The 19,917-nt window shown below is 45.6% G+C and overlaps 1 protein-coding gene across 1 annotated transcript in view; it reads left to right on the top strand.

The window, feature by feature from the left end:
* The window catches only part of LOC126195525 (uncharacterized), a 237,150-nt gene that overhangs the window by 118,047 nt on the left and 99,186 nt on the right, over positions 1 to 19,917 (top strand). Inside the window, exon 4 of the mRNA XM_049934152.1 lies at positions 15,249 to 15,450. Within this exon, the coding sequence (XP_049790109.1) occupies positions 15,249 to 15,450 (202 nt within the window). The remainder of the gene's footprint in view (positions 1 to 15,248; positions 15,451 to 19,917) is intronic.

Raw genomic sequence — 19,917 nt, 5'->3', positions numbered from 1 at the left:
GCGTTCAGCAGCACGTTGATCTTGGCACTCTCAACGTTATCGTTCGACAGCACGGTCCGTGTGCCGACGGCTTTAGACGTCGACACTCGCACCGTGCCGTACGGGCCCTGAGATGAACTTGTGACGTCACACTAGTCGCCTTGTCCGCCACACTTCGGGAACGCTCAGCTGTGTGCGGGGAAATAGATACACTACTGGCCATTAAAATTGCTACACCACGAAGATGACGTGCTACAGACGCGAAATTTAACCGACAGGAAGAAGATGCTGTGATATGCAAATGATTAGCTTTTCAGAGCATTCACACAAGGTTGGCGCCGGTGGCGACACCTACAACGTGCTGACACGAGGCAAGTTTCCAACTCATTTCTCATACACAAACAGCAGTTGACCGGCGTTGCCTGGTGAAACGTTGTTGTGATGCCTCCTGTAAGGAGGAGAAATGCGTACCATCACGTTTCCGACTTTTATAAAAGTCGGATTGTAGCCTATCGGGATTGCGGTTTATCGTATCGCGACATTGCTGCTCGCGTTGGTCGAAATCCAATGACTGTTAGCAGAATATGGAATCGGTGGGTTCAGGAGGGTAATACGGAACGCCACGCTGGATCCCAACGGCCTCTTATCACCAGCAGTCGAGATGACAGGCATCTTATCCTCATGGCTGTAACGGATCGTGCAGCCAAGTCTCGATCCCTGAGTCAACAGATGGACACTTTACAAAACAACAACCGTCTGCACGAACAGTTCGACGACGTTTGCAGCAGCATGGACTATCAGCTCGGAGACCATGGCTGCGGTTACCCTTGACGCTGCATCACAGACAGGAGCGCCTTCGATGGTGTACTCAACGACGAACCTGGGTGCACGAATGGCAAAACGTCATTTTTTCGGATGAATCCAGGTTCTGTTTACAGCATCATGATTGTCGCATCCGTGTTTGGCGACATAGTGGTGAACGCACATTGCAAGCGTGTATTCGTCATCGCCATACTGGCGTATCACCCGGCGTGATGGTATGGGGTGCCATTGTTTGGTTGGTTGTTTTGGGGAAGGAGACCAGACAGCGGGTTTTGGGGAAGGAGACCAGACAGCGGGGTCATCGGTCTCATCGGATTAGGGAAGGACGGGGAAGGAAGTCGGCCGTGCCCTTTGAAAGGAACCATCCCGGCATTTGCCTGGAGCGATTTAGGGAAATCACGGAAAAACTAAATCAGGATGGCCGGACGCGGGATTGAACCGTCGTCCTCCCGAATGCGAGTCCAGTGTCTAACCACTGCGCCACCTCGCTCGGTGTGCCATTGGTTACACGTCTCTCTCATCTCTTGTTCGCGTTGGCGCCACTTTGAAGAGTGGACGTTAGATTTCAGATGTGTTACGACCCGTGGCTCTACCCTTCATTCGATCCCCGCGAAACCCTACATTTCAGCTTGATAATGCACGACCGCATGTCCTGCGGTCCTGTACGGGCTTTTCTGGATACAGAAAATGTTCGACTGCTGCCCTGGCCAGCACATTCTCCAGTTCTCTCACCCATTGAAAACGTCCGGTGAATGGTGGCCGAGCAACTGGATCGTCACAATACGCCAGTCACTACTCTTGATGAACCGTGGTATCGTGTTGAAGCTGCATGGGCAGCTGTACCTGTACACGCCATCCAAGCTCTGTTTGACTCAATGCCCAGGGGTATCAAGGCCGTTATTACGGCCAGAGGTGGTTGTTCTGGGTACTGATTTCTCAGGTTCTATGCACCCAAATTGCGTGAAAATGTAATCACATGTCAGTTCTAGTATAATATATTTGTCCAATGAATACCCGTTTATCATCTGCTTTTTTTCTTAGTGTAGCAATTTTAATGGCCAGTAATGTAGTTACTCGAAATGGTACCCGCTAAAGGGCTTAAATCTATCGTTTGCTGTCTAGAACACGCATGCATTTAAACATACAATCAAGTATTATTAAACTCGTCTGAAGTAATTACTCGCTCCCCGCCGGAGACTCGTAAGACCTGCAGTGTCGCGCGCTGTGACCTATGCGTTACGGCCTGTCATTCTCGTGGGCCTTCGACTGTGCTGTCGAGTCAACGTTGAGCGTAAGTTTTCAACGTGCTGGTCAACGCTCAAAAATGGTGCAACTTGTGCATACGGTACGTGTGCCCTAACGTAGTATACGCGATCGTAGCGCGCTCCAGCGGCAGTAGTCAAATGGTTCAAATGGCTCTGAGCACTATGGGACTCAACTGCTGTGGTCATATGTCCCCTAGAACTTAGAACTACTTAAACCTAACTAACCTAAGGACATCACACACATCCATGCCCGAGGCAGGATTCGAACCTGCGACCGTAGCGGTCGTGCGGTTCCAGACTGTAGCGCCTTTAACCGCTCGGCCACTCCGGCCGGCCGGCAGTAGTTCAAATGGTTCAAATGGCTCTGAGCACTATGGGACTCAACTGCTGAGGTTATTAGTCCCCTAGAACTTAGAACTAGTTAAACCTAACTAACCTAAGGACATCACAAACATCCATGCCCGAGGCAGGATTCGAACCTGCGACCGTAGCGGTCTTGCGGTTCCAGACTGCAGCGCCTTTAACCGCACGGCCACTTCGGCCGGCCGGCAGTAGTCGACGGTATCTGACTCTCAAATCAAACTGTGTGATACGTATGGTTTATTCGCCCGGAGTCCTGCGAGGTACATTCCACTGATCCCTAGTCACAGGAGAGCCCGTAAAGCCTGGTATCAAGAGCACACTACATGGTCATTGGAAAAGTGGTCCCAGGTTATGTACACGGACGAGTCCAGGTATAGTCTGAACAGTGATTCTCGCCTGGTTTTCATGTGGCGTGAACCAGGAACCAGATACCAACCCCTTAATGTCCTTGAAAGGGACCTGTGTGGATGTCGTGGTTTGATGGTGTGGGGTGGGATTATGACTGGTGCTCGTACACCCCTCCATGTCTTTGACAGAGTAACTGTAACAGGTCAGGTGCATCGGGACGTCATTTTGCACCAGAATGTCCGCCTTTTCAGGGGTGCAGTGGGTCCCACCTTCCTCCTGATGGTTGATAACGCAAGGCCCCACCGAGCTGCCGTCGTGCAGGAGTACCTTGAAACAGAAGACAGCAGGCGAATGTAGTGGCCTGCCTTTTCTCCAGACCTAAACCCCATCGAGCACGTCTGGGATGCTCTCGGTCGACGTATTGCTGCACGTCTTCAAACCCCTAGGACACTTCAGGAGCTCCGACAGGCACTGGTGCAAGAATGGGAGGCTATACCCCAGCAGCTGCTCGACCACCTGATACAGAGTATGCCACCCGTCGTACGGCCTGTGTATGTGTACCTGGTGATCACATCCCATATTGATGTAGGGGTACATGCGCAGGACACAGTGGCGTTTTCTAGCACATGTGTTTCGGGGCGGTTTTCTCAACTTATCACCAATACCGTGGACTTACAGATCTGTGTCGTGTGTGTTCCCTATGTGCCTATGCTATTAGCGCTAGTTGTGTGTAGTGCCACGTTGTGTGGCACCACATTCTGCAATTATCCTTAATTTATGAGCATAGGTGTATAAAAACTTAACTAGCAAGTGCACTCATTACAGTTTTAACATGAATGAGTGCACTCTCTAGAACACAGATACTGCTTCATAACCGTGTACATTGTTATGCTAATAGAAACAATCATCGTCTCTGAGCTGTTGATCCTAAGCATGCAGTACGCAATGCTTTAAAATGTATTCACATTCTTCCCTTTTCTTAAGCGCATTAACACTAACCACGAAAAACGCCCCCTCACTGTAACCACCTCTTCCGTATTTCACTGTTGGCACACCCCATGATGGCAGGTAACACTCTCCAGGCATACCCCAAACCCATACCCTTCCATCGGTTTGCCACAAGGTATAGCATCATTGATCGTTCCAAAGCACTGGTTTCTAGCCATTCACTGCCCAGTGGCTTCACTCTTTAAGAATCGCTTGGCATTGGCTACAGTAATGGACGGTTTCAGAGAAGAAGCTCGACCACTGTACCCCATTCTTTTTAAAACGCTACGCACAGTCAAGTGCTGGCTGGACTACTGGTAGCACTTTGGAACTCATGCGCGACTCCTTCCGCTGATTTCAAGCGGTTTTTTACGACGACCCTTCGCAATGTTCGACAGTCCCCGTCCGTATGTACATACGGTCAGTTTAGACTCAGTTTAGTTGCGGTTGTGCCTTCAGGTTTCCACTTTGATATCAGATCACCAACAGTCGACTAGGGCAGCTTTGGAAGGGGTGAAATGAACCTGACAGATTTATTACTGATGTGACATTCGCTGACCAGTCCACATTCTAGCTGAACTCTCTCGACTGACCGATTCTACCGTTTCTGTCTCTGTGTTGACCACACACTAGTGCTTCGTAGCTGACCGTCAGTCAACATTGCGGGTTATGTCAAGGTACCGCTTCCTGAGAGAAAATCCTGAATGAGACCACACGTGTCGCTTTTCTTCAGTCTCGCCAAACGCCGCACCGAACTGCTCCAGGATGGTGTGGGAGAAGCGATCCGTTAAGTGCTTGGCCTGCAGTCCGCGAGTGCTGCCGCAAGAACAGCCAATGGGCTTCTTGTGTATCGCAGCGTGATCTCAGCGTTGCTCTAAGACGCTGCAAACAAATGGAACATTCCTGGTACCCAGTCGGAAGAAATATTCTTTCAGGATGGCGTTAAAGATCGATTAAGGCTGTTCTCATCCGAACATGGAAGTGTTCCCGTTACATTACTTTCTAATTCACATTCTAGAACGACAGAAATACATTTCACATCTAAGATACCTGTCTCTGTAGCCGTGGTCGCTAAACCACACGCATATGGTACCGTTCGACTTCGTGCGATCTGTTCAAACTCTGGTGGTGGAAGATTAGTTCACCGTCTGTATTTCGCTGAAAGGATAAAGGAGTGAGTGTTTAAGGGAGGGAGGGAGGGAGGGAGGGAGGGAGGGAGGGAGTCAGGTCTTCCACTTGGACTGAATCTAACTACCAACGAAAAATAAACTACAGCTGGTTGTTCCTCATGCACTGACTAACGTTTTATACAGCCATCCTGCTGCCACCTCGGCGGTATGTTGTGAAATCTCACAGATGTGATATTCGCTCCATCGCTCTGACACCAATGGGTCGTACCTACTACAGAAGCAGAAATTTCTTGCCCTTTACTTCTAGATAGGCCCTTTCGTGACAAGGATGCAGCCGGCCGGAGTGGCCGAGCGGTTCTAAGCGCTACAGTCTGGAACCGCGCGACCGCTGCGGCCGCAGGTTCGAATCCTGCCTCGGGCATAGATGTGTGTGATGTCCTTAGGTTAATTATGTTTAAGTAGTTCTAAGTTCTAGGGAACTGATGACCACAGAAGTTAAGTCCCATAGTGCTCAGAGCCAGTTGAACCATTTGACAAGGATGCAAAATAAAAGCTGTTGCTCACATTGTGACGGATGCTGGTGCTGAGTACGTTGCCGCAGTTTTCATCTGGGCCACAATTACATTCTTTCTAAGCAGTATTTCTTCCTCAGATGCTCGTGTCGTCAGTACGCTAGCTAAGAAGTCGCCATATAACACCACAAGAACAACCGCAGAATCCTATGACTACAATATCATTATGCGACAGCTGGACTTGGTCACCTGATAAATAAGTGGGTGTATCAATTTTCAGGGACACGAAATGGAACGATCACTTATGCGCAGTGGTATGTTAAGCCGGTGGCCGGCTTTGTTTCACCGATAGGATAATGGGAAAATGTAGTCAGTATATAGAGAAGGTTCCTCACAAAAATTGCGTACGACCTACCCTAGAATATTGTTTGTGGGACCCGTACCAAATAGGACTAACAGAGGATATTGGACATATACAGATAAGGATAGCACGAATGGTCACAGGCATGTAACGGAGATGCCGGAGAAACTGAAATGGCAGACACTTTAAGATAGACGCAATACTATCTGAGAAAGCCTACTTACAAAGTTTCAAGAACCAGTTTTAAATGACGAGTCTAGGAATATAATATTCACGGATTTTTCTCCGATGGAGGCCGCATTAGAGCGTTGAAATTAATCAGTGATGCGAGTTGAAAATTTCCGCTAGGACCGGGACTCGAACCCAGATGCTCCGCCTGTCTAGACCGGTTGCCTTAACCGCCTCGGCCATCCGGACACGCTTCTCAATCGATCGAATTCCCTAACTCGTCCTACGTCAATGGGACAGGGACGCCGCATTGGCCTATGTCGAGTTGGGAAATTCGATCGGCCGAAAGGCCTGTCCGGATGGCCGAGGCTGTTACGTCAACTTTTCTAGAGAAGCAGAACATCCGCCTTCGAGTTCTGGTCCGGAATGCCGTCTTCAACTCGCACCATTGATTAATTTCAAAGCCCTAACGCGGCCGCTGTCAGAAAAAAATGCCCGGAATGCTGACAAAGATATAGTGTGTGGTGTCTGTTCTGTCGGACAAGCAACATTTCTACGGCTATATACTAGCAATCCCCTACGTATCTCTCCCTTAGAGGCAGGATTCTACGAATTACAACGGATCGGATTGCGTTTGAGGTATCATTCTCCCGGTGCTCCACGTATGAATGCAACCAAAAGAAACTTTAATGAGTTGATGGTGTTAGGACAGCAACCAGCCACAAATTTACTTTGAGTTCCTTTATTCAAAGGAAACCGTTACCGGTTTCGAATCGTTGTGATTCATCATCAGACGGTTTACACGCTTTCTTTCTGACATTTGGTGTGTTTTTATAGATTAATTGTCGTGAAACGTCGGTTTCGAGTGTTCGTTTTCGTCCAATCGATGTAAATGCATTCCCACTCCATCCTCGTTCTTGCACACGTAATAGTTTTCACTGCACACTTTAGATTTGTCGCTGAGGTCATTTCAACCACGCACCACATGTTTTGATACATGGTATACGGAGTATGGAGTACGGAGTATGAGATACACTCGGTATCTACAGTGAACATCCGTCACTTTTTCACGGTAGGCAGCACGAATGCGACTGCGCTAGACCTACACCTGCATTCAGCCCTCTGCCAATTCCGGGTTCTACCAGCCGTCTACCGCTCTCCCATCCAGCCAACATACGCACTCTCGCGTCGGCGCTGCAGTCGCCCCGCGTGCGGCTAACCACCTTTCCGTGGGCGGCGCTCGCGGCGGCGTCGTGAATGAATTACGCCTGACATCCTGTCACGAATTAATTAGTTGACTGATTAATTAGTTAATTAATAGCGAGGCGACGAGATGCTCAGCGTTCCAGCGCGGTAATCAATGTGACAGACGCGCCAGTGTGCCGCAGCTGCGACGCAAGAGCGGCGGCGACCTCGCCGGATGCCGGGCTTTGCTGGAAACGCACCGACTGCGTCGCGTCGTCGTGCACGCTGCCGAGCTGGCTGGTGTCTTCGCTGCGGAAGGCGCCCTGACGCGTTAGCGAGACGAGCGCTTTACCCGAGGCGTCGTAGGCAGTCCACTATACACCTGCGCAACCGTAGCAAAAGTTAAACTTTCCAGCTCAACTCTGCCTCGACCGCCCGTTGCCTACACGCCTTTACTGCTTCGTTCTCTGCATGTACATTTAGGTAACAGTTTTTCCTTTTTGGTGGTTTTTTCAGCAATTCTCCACCCAAAATTACTGTGGTGAAGACTGGAAATCAGGCATTTCATCGCGAAAAAGAAGGAAGCAGTACTTATGTACTGAAAGAAAGTACAATACTGCGAGAGAAGCACGATGTATACTAAGGACGTGACTTTTTCATTACACTGTTACAGAACACCAGAGAACCTGAAAGTTTCTGACGGATTAAAATTGCGTGCCGGACCGAGATTTAGAATCGGGATCTTTGCCTTTCGTGGGCAATTGCTGAGTCGACTGCGCTACCCAAGCACGACCCGCGACCCGTCCTCTCAGCTTTACTTTCCCCAGTAGCTTATCTCCTACCTTCCAAACTTCACAGAAGCTTTCCTGTGAAACTTCCAGCACTCGCACTCGTGGAAGAAAGGAAATTGCGGAGACGTGGCTTAGCCACAGCATGGGGAATGTTTACATATTCACTCTACAGTACAGTGTGCGCTCATATGAAACTTCCTCTATCAGAGCACTTGCTCGTATGGCGTAATGCGCAGCGCTCTAACTTAGGAGACAGGGTGTCGAGTCAGAACCGTATCTAATCCGCGCGGCGGTTTGACGACCATCGGCTTATACAGCGGCCAGTCAGAGAGAGGTTTTGAGGTGGTTTCCAAGCTCGTTTAGGCAAATTCTAGACCGGTCCCCAAATTCCAGCTCAGAGAATAGATACAAAAAAAAGTTAAAATTCCATCACACATAGAACAAAGTTTACACGATTTACAGACAGGTGGTGCACATGACTTCCCTCTCCTACGTCACCCTGAAGACTATGCCGTCAGGAAGGGCATTCGGCAACAAAGTTAAATAATAAAATAAAATCTGCTAAATCATGAAAAAAAACGCTGTACTAGACGGAATAAACGTTAGAAAAAAACAAAGAAAGTTACACAATACCAGAGGGGTACAGTCAACAGCTACACAACCAACCCAAATGTTTGCTTTGGACAACTTTTTTTTTGTCGAATACGGCCACCTATGATCGACATAGAACAAACATTTTAAAAACATAAAAGAAAAGTTCTCATCAAACAAAAGTTTGCTTTGAACACTGCAGTCTTTTTACTAGGTACCGGTATATTCCTATTGCAGGTGGTACGGTGCTGCCTTCCTCCGACGTAACTCACCAATTCAGTTATAACAAGGACCAATAATTTAAATTGGATTGCGAACCACGGTGCAACTCGGCATGTTTTACATTTACGAATATTACCGTAGGTATGAATGCATAAAATCCCACGAGCTTTCGACTGATCTCTCCTCGGCCATTGACAAATGGTCAATGACTGCCGTGTCGCTGTGGCCGAGAAGATTTTATTAATTACCATAGGTGAAAGAAGTGATAACTGACAGGCAAAAGTCCTAGGAGTGATCGGAGGTTGAAACTGAGACCTTTGCATCCGCAGTCGGGCACTTTTATCACCGAGCCACCAAGCAGACAGAGAATTGGGCTTTCTTATTTCGGCTGATGTTTCCTTTTTCTTTCTTCATAATATTTTCCACTCTCTCACTATGCTGTGTGCAGCCCAAAGACTTCAAATATATATATCTGGAGCTTATGTAATATAGGACAATCTTTGTAACAGTACTCTGAGCCTGTTAGATACAACACGTCTGAACTTCATGAGTACTTCAAGGAGTGTCACAGGGTCACTTCGACGCGCAAGTCGCCGAAGTGGCGTCAAATCGAAAGGCTTGCACCAGGTGAGCGGTCTACCCGACGGGAGGCCCTCGTCACACGCCATTATTAGTATTATTACAGGGTCACTACTGTTCACGGTAAATGAGCTGTTGCAATCGTCGGAAGCGCAGTGAGATTGTTCGCGTATAATTAATTTCATATAGAAAACTTGCAACGCCAGAAATCTGTACTGAAATAAAGACAGGCCTCTAAGGCGTCGACACTTCGCACAGTGACTGACAGTTTACCCTCAACACAAATTTAGAGTACTGCGCGGAAAGAGCGAGAAAGGCCCGTTACTTTTCGATTATATTATCGACGATAAATCACTGGGAATAATAACAGCCGTTAAATATTTACGAGTATTCGCGTGGAGCGACCTACATTGGGTCTAATTGCAGGAAAACCAGATGCCAGGGTGAGACTGATTGTAACAATCCTAAGTAAATGTAATTTACCCAGGAAAAAAGCCTTACAAACCTCTTGCTCGACCGATGCTCGATTATCCTCGTTAATATGTGACGCTTCCAACGTAGAATTAAAAGAAGAGACAGAAAAGCTCCAAAGAAGAGCGGCGACGGGGAATGTCTTTCCGTGCGACGTCACGGATGTGTATCCCCGAGGTACCGACAGGAGGAGATTTTCAAGTAATACACGAAGTTACTTTCACATAAACCTGAAAGTGCTTTGCTTAGTACAAAAGGACATGTCGCCTAAAGTTTCGGAGAAGCAGGGGCTTGCATTTTTTCTCCAAAGTTTTCGAAGCGACTTCGGCTGTATTATAGCAAGTCCTTCATTCGCTGGGTAAGAAAGTAAAATACGGTAATACTCAAAATCATGGTACGGTGTGAAAAACGGGAAAACACAGCAAGAGGCGAAATGCACCTGAGCAATCAACTGCGGAAATTAGCCTATCGATGGGCAGTGCTGTTATATCAAAGGCACGTCAACTTTCGAGAAAATAACCATCAGGTACCAAAACAGGGTGCCGTGGCAGGTTTCCAGTAAGCTGAGATGCGCCATCGGCTCAGAGCGAGCCTAGAAGCCGACGTGGAGTCGTGTTACACGTATACGTCAATACACGTCAGCCGCGCAAGAGCAACATGACCAAAACGCTGGCGGAGCAACAAGGCCACAAAGGGAACAGGAAAACTCTCGCAGAGGCTCTGGCGTGCTCAAGTCAATGCACTTACAAAGTCCAACTTTAATTGCCTCCCCTTACAACACACCTGTGGGAACCTAAAGGGGCTCTCAGAATGTGCAGCTAATTATTTTGCGAAACGCTACAGAAATAGAATAAGAAATTCTCAGAGAATTTATTTGTCTCAATAGTCCAGTGGCTCCCAACTTTTCTCAGACCATTAACCCTGAGTGCAATCCGATATTAGCTAATATCCCCCTCATACCTCTACCATCATCAACGATAGCGGCTAATTAAACTTTAGAACGAAACAGTATTTTCTTCCAACATTTTTATTTTTACAATGATGGAGGGTACATCATCATCAGTTTTTCAAGGCATTTTATTAAATCACGAACTAATGAATCCAATGAGACAGTTGGTGCTATTTACTACTAACATTTATTTTGACTGAATGACTAAGAAATTCTCAGTGCTTGGCGAGTGCTTACCGCGACTCCTCCTCAGAAAGAAGAGCTAACGGTCCACAGTGAGGCAAGACACTTGTTACAAAAAATGTTTCTTCTGCATCGCTCTCCCTACTAGCGACACTTCCTTCACCCATAGGCCGCCATGTCAAGCATTGTGCGGCCCCTTCCGCCGGAGGTTCGAGTCCTCCCTCGGGCATGGGTGTGTGTGTGTTGTTCTTAGCATAAGCTAGTTTAAGTAGTGTGTCAGTCTATGAACCGATGACCTTAGCAGTTTGGTCCATTAGGAATTTATTCACACACATTTGAAGTTCATGCATCCCCCCCCCCCCCCCCCGTTCCAAATCCGCTATGTTAAAATGTCTGCGCTATACTTGTTTGTACCTCATTTGATTGCTGGACTTCTGAGTTAGCAGGAATTGGAAACTTCAGGCTGTCTATGCTTGGTATCTGACCACTGTCAATAATAATAACACTGTCTAGGCCCTACAGCAAGGTATAGTCCGATTAAAATCTCTTGAAAGTTGACACTTCACGCACTGGAGCTGGTTTCCTGTATCACAGCGCTCAACGCCAGGCCCGAAACTTTCGTTTTTGTATGTACATCCTTGTGATTGGAGATCTGGAAGACTTACGTATGAAACTGAAACACCTACAGCCGTCCTTATGATGACATTTATTGTATGGCTACCAGTTTCGGTGTTTCCGTGCACCATCTTGGGACCTTAGCTGATGCTGAAGGGCCGGCCGGAGTGGCCGAGTGGTTCTAGGCGCTACAGTCTGGAACCGCGCGACCGCTACGGTCGCAGGTTCGAATCCTGCCTCGGGCATGGATGTATGTGATGTCCTTAGGTTAGTTAGGTTTAAGTAGTTATAGGGGACTGATGACCTCAGAAGTTAAGTCCCATAGTGGTCAGAGCCATTTGATGCTGAAGGGGTTAACAGCATCAGCATTCACGATGCATCATCATAACTGGTTTATGCAGACTACCTGTAACCACGATGTACTCTCTCCAAGGATCAACTGCAAACTGACTGAAGAAACATGCAAAACAGAACCTTGTAGTAGGTAAAAAGTTTGCGTTAATTAGCACTAAAGCCGTCGGCACACGGGACGATGCAGCAGACGAGAGATCCACCGTCACGAGAGACAGCGCCGCCGGCACACGGGACGCGCTGGCTAACATGATTTTGCACTCCCACCGTTCTCTAGCGCCAGTTTTCGGCCTTACTTGGCACGCAAACAATAAAGTTTATTCACGAAATTGGACACGCGTAAAATTCTTCCGTTAGCTCTATTAAAAAGAAAATTTCTTCCGTCGTCCTTATGCTAGTCATGCTGTTCTGTCTGTGGTATACACAAACAAAAGCTTCAGTATCCGTGAACATGTAAAAAGACAAAGGAAAGATACAAGTCCAGCCAGTACGGACATCAGCTAATAAATGTTCACCGAACCGAGGAAACTCACTTCCGGAAGAGAAAGTACTTATATTTACATAACGTCAAATATTACAGAAATTACTTCTACAAATTTCGTACGAAAGTCCCAAAAAACGCGTTCAGCAAACGCGAAGGTGAAAAAAAAGTTTAGATACAGCAGGACTCGAACCCTCTGGCGACCTAACCTGTTCCACAGCGTGGTGCCTCTCTTCATCACCACGATAGCTACTTCGTTAACGGCTTTTAATTTTGTGTTATATCCTTCTACAGGCTTTAATCGCCGAAAAGTTATTAATGTACATTTAGTTATAACAAATAATCTTAACAAGAACGACAAGTTTTTCATGAATCATAGCCTTAAATCGGCCCACTCTCATAACACGCGAGTTGGGACGCGATAACAATTAAATACGAAAATTATTTAACCACCAATATGACGTTTCCCATCGTCTTATTTCCACAAATAGTAACAATAACGATTCGTTCTCGAGACATTAAATGTGCTGCTGCTTAGAAAAAAATGGTTCAAATGGCTCTGAGCACTATGGGACTTAACTTCTGAGGTCAACAGTCCCCTAGAACTTAGAAGTACTTAAACCTAACTAACCTAAAGACATCACACACATCCATGCCCGAGGCAGGATTCGAACCTGCGACCGCAGCGGTCACGCGTTTCCAGACTGTAGCGCCTAGAACCGCTCGGACACCACGGCCCGCACAGCATATATTCATTGGGTTTAAAGTATAACATAAAACCCACAATATACGGGCTTCTACTGAACACGACAAATACAGGGTGTATCAAAAACAATAATTTGTTTTGGCACGTCTGTATTTCTAGGAAACTAATAAACATATACACTGAATCCTGTTTTTCGATGAACGGTAAACTCACAAAGCTTTTTTTCATACCTTTTCATAGGTGTTCAATACGCCCCACTTGACATGTACGGCATATATCAATGCGGTATTCAAATTGTTCCCACTCTGCAACGAGCGTGTCTTGAGTTACAGCTTCCATAGCAGCTGTTATGCGATGTCTCAGTTTATTGATTGTTTTTGGTAACGGAGGCACATAAAAAGAGCCTTCTTTAAACCCCCACTAGAAATAATCACATACAGTCAAGTCCGGTGACCTTGGAGGCCAGTAATGTAAGGCTGAATCATTTGGTCTAGTGTGACCGATCCATCGTTCAGTAATCCTTTGATTTAAAAATTTCCGCACTCCCAGATGCCAGTGTGTCGGTGCCCCATCCTGTTGGAAAATGAAGTCGTTCGTATCAGTCTCCAACTGTGGGAAAAGAAAGTTTCCAGCATATCGAAATATGTGCTTCCTGTAACAGTGTTCTCGGCAAAGGAAAATGGACCATACACCTTTTCCCGTGAAGCTGCACAAACCACATTAAAATTCGGAGAGTCCCTCTCATGTTGTACAACCACGTAAAACTCGAGAGTCTGCTCTTTCCAACAGTACGTTGTTCACGCTCATATCTCAAATATCATAACAGCTTTGATTTTTTTTTAAATCGGATGATTCTTTTTGATGCATCCTGTATAATATGGTGTCTTGCTATATGCAGGCCTCAGGCTTTCTGTTTGGGACGCAGGGGGCGTTCCTACTTCCTGTCGGTTATACTTTAAGTAACGCGTCACCGAAATATCACAGAACTTATTTTGTGTTTTATGTGACGAAACAGTTCCTCAACGTGGATATCAGGAAGTGACGTCACAAGACTCGTACAGCGCCACGTCGACGTTAAATAATCTGTGCCATGTGCCGACAGCTTAAGGTCCAGATGATGTTTCCACAATTAGGAGACGAAACGTGAAGCCCAGCGTATAAAAAAAAAAAATCTCCATAGGCAGATGCTGTTCATCTCCCATTAGTAATTTAATTTTTATTTGATTACTTTGGTGTTTTTCAAAGAAAATAATTACCTACAGCTGTGAATAAAGAGTTCTGTTTACAGTGGCTCACTACATGCTATTACGAATTTTTACGCGAGACTTACCATGTAGCGAATAATAGTTTTCAGTTATTGGATCTAGATATTCAGATTGTTGGGTGTGAGGTTTGCCAGTTATGCAGAACACCGTTTTTCTCAGTACCCAAACATGTTTCGGCACCACTGTGCCATCATCAGTGGGTTTTTATTTATTCTGCGATGCGAAGATTTTTGTTAAATGATTTTAAAATCATGTGCATTTTTAGTTCAAACAACAGATATACCTTTACATTTGGTGTGCATGAATTTTCTGGATCACTTGTGTGTTAATTAGTACAGGTAGGTTGTCATTTGCAACCAAACGATGTTGATGAGGTTTTTTTTTTTTTCGCTGGGAGTTAACCTATCTTAAAGGATGTAAAAACTGTGATTCAGTTTTTCGCCATGTTTTCGCACCTATATTCGTTTTGCCATCCTAGAAGATAGGTTAACTCCCAGAAAAAAAATCGTCAACGTCGTTTGGTTGCAGATGACAAGCTACCTGTAGTAATTAACACACAAGTGATCCAGAAAATTCATGCACACCAAATGTAAAGGTATTTACAAAAAGAAACGATCTGTTGTTTGAACTAAAACTGCACATAATTTTATAATCATTTAACAAAAATGTTCGCATTGCAAAATAAATAGAAACGAAAACCCACTGATGACGGCACAGTGGTGCCGAAACATGTTTGGGTACTGAGAAAAACGGTGTTCTGCATAACTGGCGGACCTCACATCCAACAATTTTAACTGCAAACCCGGCCAATACATGGAGCTGCAAATGAAAATGATGGCTAGATATTCAGGTTTGCTTCATGTCAGACGGGAGCTTGCCAGAGGACTGAAGTCGACTGAGGGTCGGCGCTGTGTTGTGTGACAGGTGCGCTGACGCGGTCGCAGTTCCCGGTGTTCACCATCTACGCGCAGAAGCTGTGCCTGGAGGAGCGGCCGTGCGAGCGCGCGTGGTGCGCCGACCGCGTGCTGGGCCACCGCCTCGTGGGTCACGCCCGGCGCACCGAGACCGCCTCCTCGCGCCACCACTGCCTCGGCCTCTGCCTCTCCGAGACCGAGTTCGTCTGCAGGTGCGTCACAACGCCGCCTCTGCTCTAACCTAGTCTTACTGTGTTGTAATTTGGAAGAACCACACAATGCGGCTGGAGCAACCCCGGAAGCGACTTGAGCACGTACTTCTATTGTCCGATTCGTCGTCTGTTGCCCTTGTAATGTCGTGGTCTCCTGTCCGAAGATTGGTGTCGTGCAACTCCGCACGCTAATCGATGCTGTGGCAGTCTCTTCATCTATGAATAACTACTGCGAACAACACTCATTTGAAGCTGCTTATTGTACTCGTCCCTACGTCTCCCTCTTCAGTTTTTATCCCCCACCCCAACGCTTCCTTCCATTTGACGCACCATTACGCGATCTATTAACTAATCCCTTCTTATAGACAAGCTGTGTCCTAAACTTCTTTCTTACCCAATTCATTTCATTACCTCGTCCTTCGCAATCAGATCTACAGATCTATACGTCAGCATTCTTCTGAACGATCACATTTGGAGAGCTTCTATTCTCTTCTTGTCTGAACTTCACGTTTCACTTCTATACAAGGCTACACTCCAGACAAATACCTTCTCAAAACACTTGATAACACTTGATAACACTTGAATTTATATTTTAAAAATTCTCTTTTTCCGAAACGCTTTTCTCCATGTATTTTAATTACCTTACCAAATTTCTCCTTGGTTTCCTTTACCGCTTGCTCAATGTACAGACTCCATAACATGGGGGATAGACTATAATCCTTTCTCACTTCCTTCTTAACAACAGCTTGCCTTTCATTGTAAGAAAATGAAACACCCACAGCCGTCCTTATATCTTAATTATTGTGTAGCTACCAGTTTCGACGCTTCAGTGCGCCATCTTCAGGCCTTAGTCGATGCTGAAGGGATTATCACGATCCATATACACGCTGCATCAGTGTCCAACGTAAGTGATTTGCGCAGACTATCTGTAACTATAATGTCAGCACTCCAACAATCAACTGCCAGCTCAGACGTATATGTGGATCGTGCTAACCCCTTCAGCATCAGCTAAGGCATGAAGATGGCGCATTGAAGCGCCGAAACTGATACAACACAATAAATAAGATCATACCGCCCGCTGTAGGCTTTTCATTTTCTTATCCTAGTGAACGCCCGTGGTCACCAAGACATCCAGTCAAAAGGATTGACATATAAAAGCTTCCCTTTCAAGTCCTTCGATTCTCGTAACTGCAGTCTGCTTTCTGTATGAGTAGTAAATAGCTTTCTATTCCTTGTGTTTTATCATTGATATCTTCAAAATATCAAGAGAGTTCAATGCAGTCAACACTGTTAAAAGCATTCTCTAAATCTACAAATGCTATAAACGTACTTTTGCCTTTCTTCAACGTACCTTCTCAAATAATTCGTAGGAATATATTGCCTCGCGTGTTCCCACATTTCTCAGGAAACCAAATTGATCTTCGACGAGGTCAGCTTCTACTATCTATTTCATCTATTTCCATTCTGCTGTATAGAGCTCGCGTCAGTATTTTGCAACAACGACTAGTTAAACAACGGTTCGATAGTATTCACACCTCTGAGCCCGCGGCTGCATTCGTTGCTAGGCCACGTGCGGCTGTTGCAGTCCCACTTCCCGATCGATCCAAACTTAAGTAGTCTATACCACCGCGGCAGAGAGAATCCTGTGTGATCCGCTCGTACAGTGGAGACTGTCGGTCTGCTCTTCGTACGTTGCACAAATTAGCGAGAATGTGCTGTGGAACAAAAAAAAATAAAAAAGGTATTGCCACAACAAGTGAGGATGCTTCGTAGAATACAGGCAGTGCAATGAAGATGCCAATTCACCTAAAAAAGAAATTAAAGTCTTTACTAGTCCCCTCGCAAATAATTAGTTCTGGTAACTGGGTGTCAATTCTATTTTTTTTTTTCTTTTTCTTCGCTCGATCATCACGTTTAGCTGTTTAGCGTTTAGCTGTTCGATATCCGGTAAACTTAATTGTGTATTCCAACACTTGGAAAGTCATGTGTTGCGTAAGTCTGTTACCACATTGCTTTCTCCTATCAAACAATACCCTTATACACAGAACCGCCTATATCACATATATATTAATTCCTTTTATGACGGCCGGCCGCGGTGGTCGTGCGGTTCTACGCGCTGCAGCCCGGAACCGCGGGACTGCTACGGTCGCAGGTTCGAATCCTGCCTCGGGCATGGATGTGTGTGATGTCCTTAGGTTAGTTAGGTTTAAGTAGTTCTAAGTTCTAGGGGACTGATGACCTAAGATGTTAAGTCCCATAGTGCTCAGAGCCATTTGAACCATTTGAACCTTTTATGACGTGTTATGGAATCATATCTATAAGCAAAACAGATAGATAACGAACCATTTCCTCAACTACCAACGCAGTTTTAGTTTTGATTTTCTATTGTTTTCCGGGTTACAGTGTTTTTAAACTACAGAAAGCAATTTTTCTCAGTGGACCGTCTACATTTCACGTCTTCCTAGGTTCATCCACCTTACAGAATCTTGATTCTTATTTATCATTGTTACAGGCCTAAAAATTTTATAGCTGTTCTTCATGACACACGATCAACAAAATCAGCTGCTGGCCTAGGACCAAGAACGTTCATATACAGGAGCTACTTCAAATTTAGAAATGACTGTTTTCGTATTCTAGAAACATTCTCAATTGTGCCACTGCTTCAAGTTTACTCTTCACTCACAAAGTTCATCGTTAAGGAAACGTATAACGAGGGACTCTTCCTTCCGCCTTGTTATCGAATTTTGCGACATTCTACCACGCTGAATCAGCACTTTGACGTCTATTGGGCGATATATTGGAGGATTATAGACGCTGCAAAATCCTTTTTGATGATACCAGCCTCGTTCTGCAGCTGACGTCTGATTATCTCGTTTATCGGTATCGTGATACTCCCTCTCGGCCTTTCCTATCTCCTTCCCGATATCCCCGTTGAGAGGGCAATAGGCAGAAAAATTCTATCTAGACGACAAATTGTATCTAGACGACAAGGGACGAATCATGTGCCATAAAATCGATCATTTTAAGATCACTGGTAATAAACAGAAATAAACCTACTTACTACTGTCAAGACTTCAGAGCTGCGTGCTACACGACACTGTTTTACTTATCCATCTCACAACCTCTGTTGCCCATTTTGTCCCCCCCCCCCCCCCCTCCCCACGTCCGATTCCCCACATAACGAGCAAATTCTATACACGAAGTGCTTTCGCTTCAGTTGTGAACCACACTCGCGTATTCTGCGTTTCGCTCCTAAGAACTACTGATCAGACGATGATAAATGTGTACGTCACTTCAGTGAAAAAATATTTCGCAGATAAGAAACACGGTAATCTCACAGCGCCTTCTCATTTCACAGGCTCCAACTGAATAAATTCCGCAACTGAAGAAGGAAAAGTTACGCAACATAGCAGATGCAAAGAAACGACAAGAAAGCTCCTGTGCAGGGAAAGAAAGATCTCCGACAACATTCCGGGGAGTCATAGGTAACCGTCATTAGTGGGCGCACGTTCCTTTTCCCTCTACAACTTCTTAAAATGTTTGCTTAAATTTTCTCCGATGTTGGCGCATTTTGAATAGAGTCATTACCTGGTAAGAAATAGCTAAGTAACTTTTCCATTAAGCAGGTTTTTCGGTGTATTTCGGTGTTAGTGTGAAGCACATAATGTGAATGCGAACTTTCCAACGTCACGTTTTCTCAGTTTTGCACTATGGATCAAAACCGGGTACACAATGTAGGGCAAAACCATTCCAATCGCGCTTTAAGGACGAAAAAAAAAAAAAGAGAGAGAGAGAGAGAGAGAGAGAGAGAGAGAGAGAGAACCACGAGGCAAATCATCAGACGCTTAGACATCTCAAGACATCGCCCCTAAAACCAATGTGCTCCAAGACAAAGTTTCCCAATCTTCTACAACCGAAAAATTTCCGGAAACACAAGATTATTTGGCGGCTGCTCCTGAGACTTCGGAAATGAATTAGATTGGACTGATTGTAGTTACTGGAGCTTCTGGTAGTCCATCGTCAATACCTTCTCCAAACGTTGATTTTGAAGAGAGTGGAAAGCCTACCACCAACAGGAAGAAGGGCGAAACAGTAATATTGACCTCCTCTCCACACAAAAATGATTCTGAAAATGAAGAAAAAGCCAGAAAAGAGAAGGAAGAAAAGAAACTCGACACAAAACTTTTTGTGGGGAAGAGCCACACGGGCCAAGCTTTAAAGAAGGTAAAGAAGCAAAAAATGTCAGCTGGAAAGATTAGACAGGCAAAAAAAATTAAAATAAAAGTTTCTTCGACCTCATCAGGCGAAGAAGACCTAGACGAAGCATGCACATTTTGCAATAGGCTATATTCATACTCGTTATAGAAGGAGAGATGGATCCAGCGTCTATTATGTTGTCGCTGAGCTCACGAATAATGTCCGAATGCAGAAGAAGACGACAGCTACTTCGTCTGCGTTCCTGCTTTT

Source organism: Schistocerca nitens, chromosome 7 (assembly GCF_023898315.1).
Source record: "Schistocerca nitens isolate TAMUIC-IGC-003100 chromosome 7, iqSchNite1.1, whole genome shotgun sequence".
NCBI classification, from domain to species: Eukaryota; Metazoa; Arthropoda; class Insecta; order Orthoptera; family Acrididae; genus Schistocerca; species Schistocerca nitens.
This window is presented reverse-complemented; position numbering and strand designations above follow the sequence as displayed.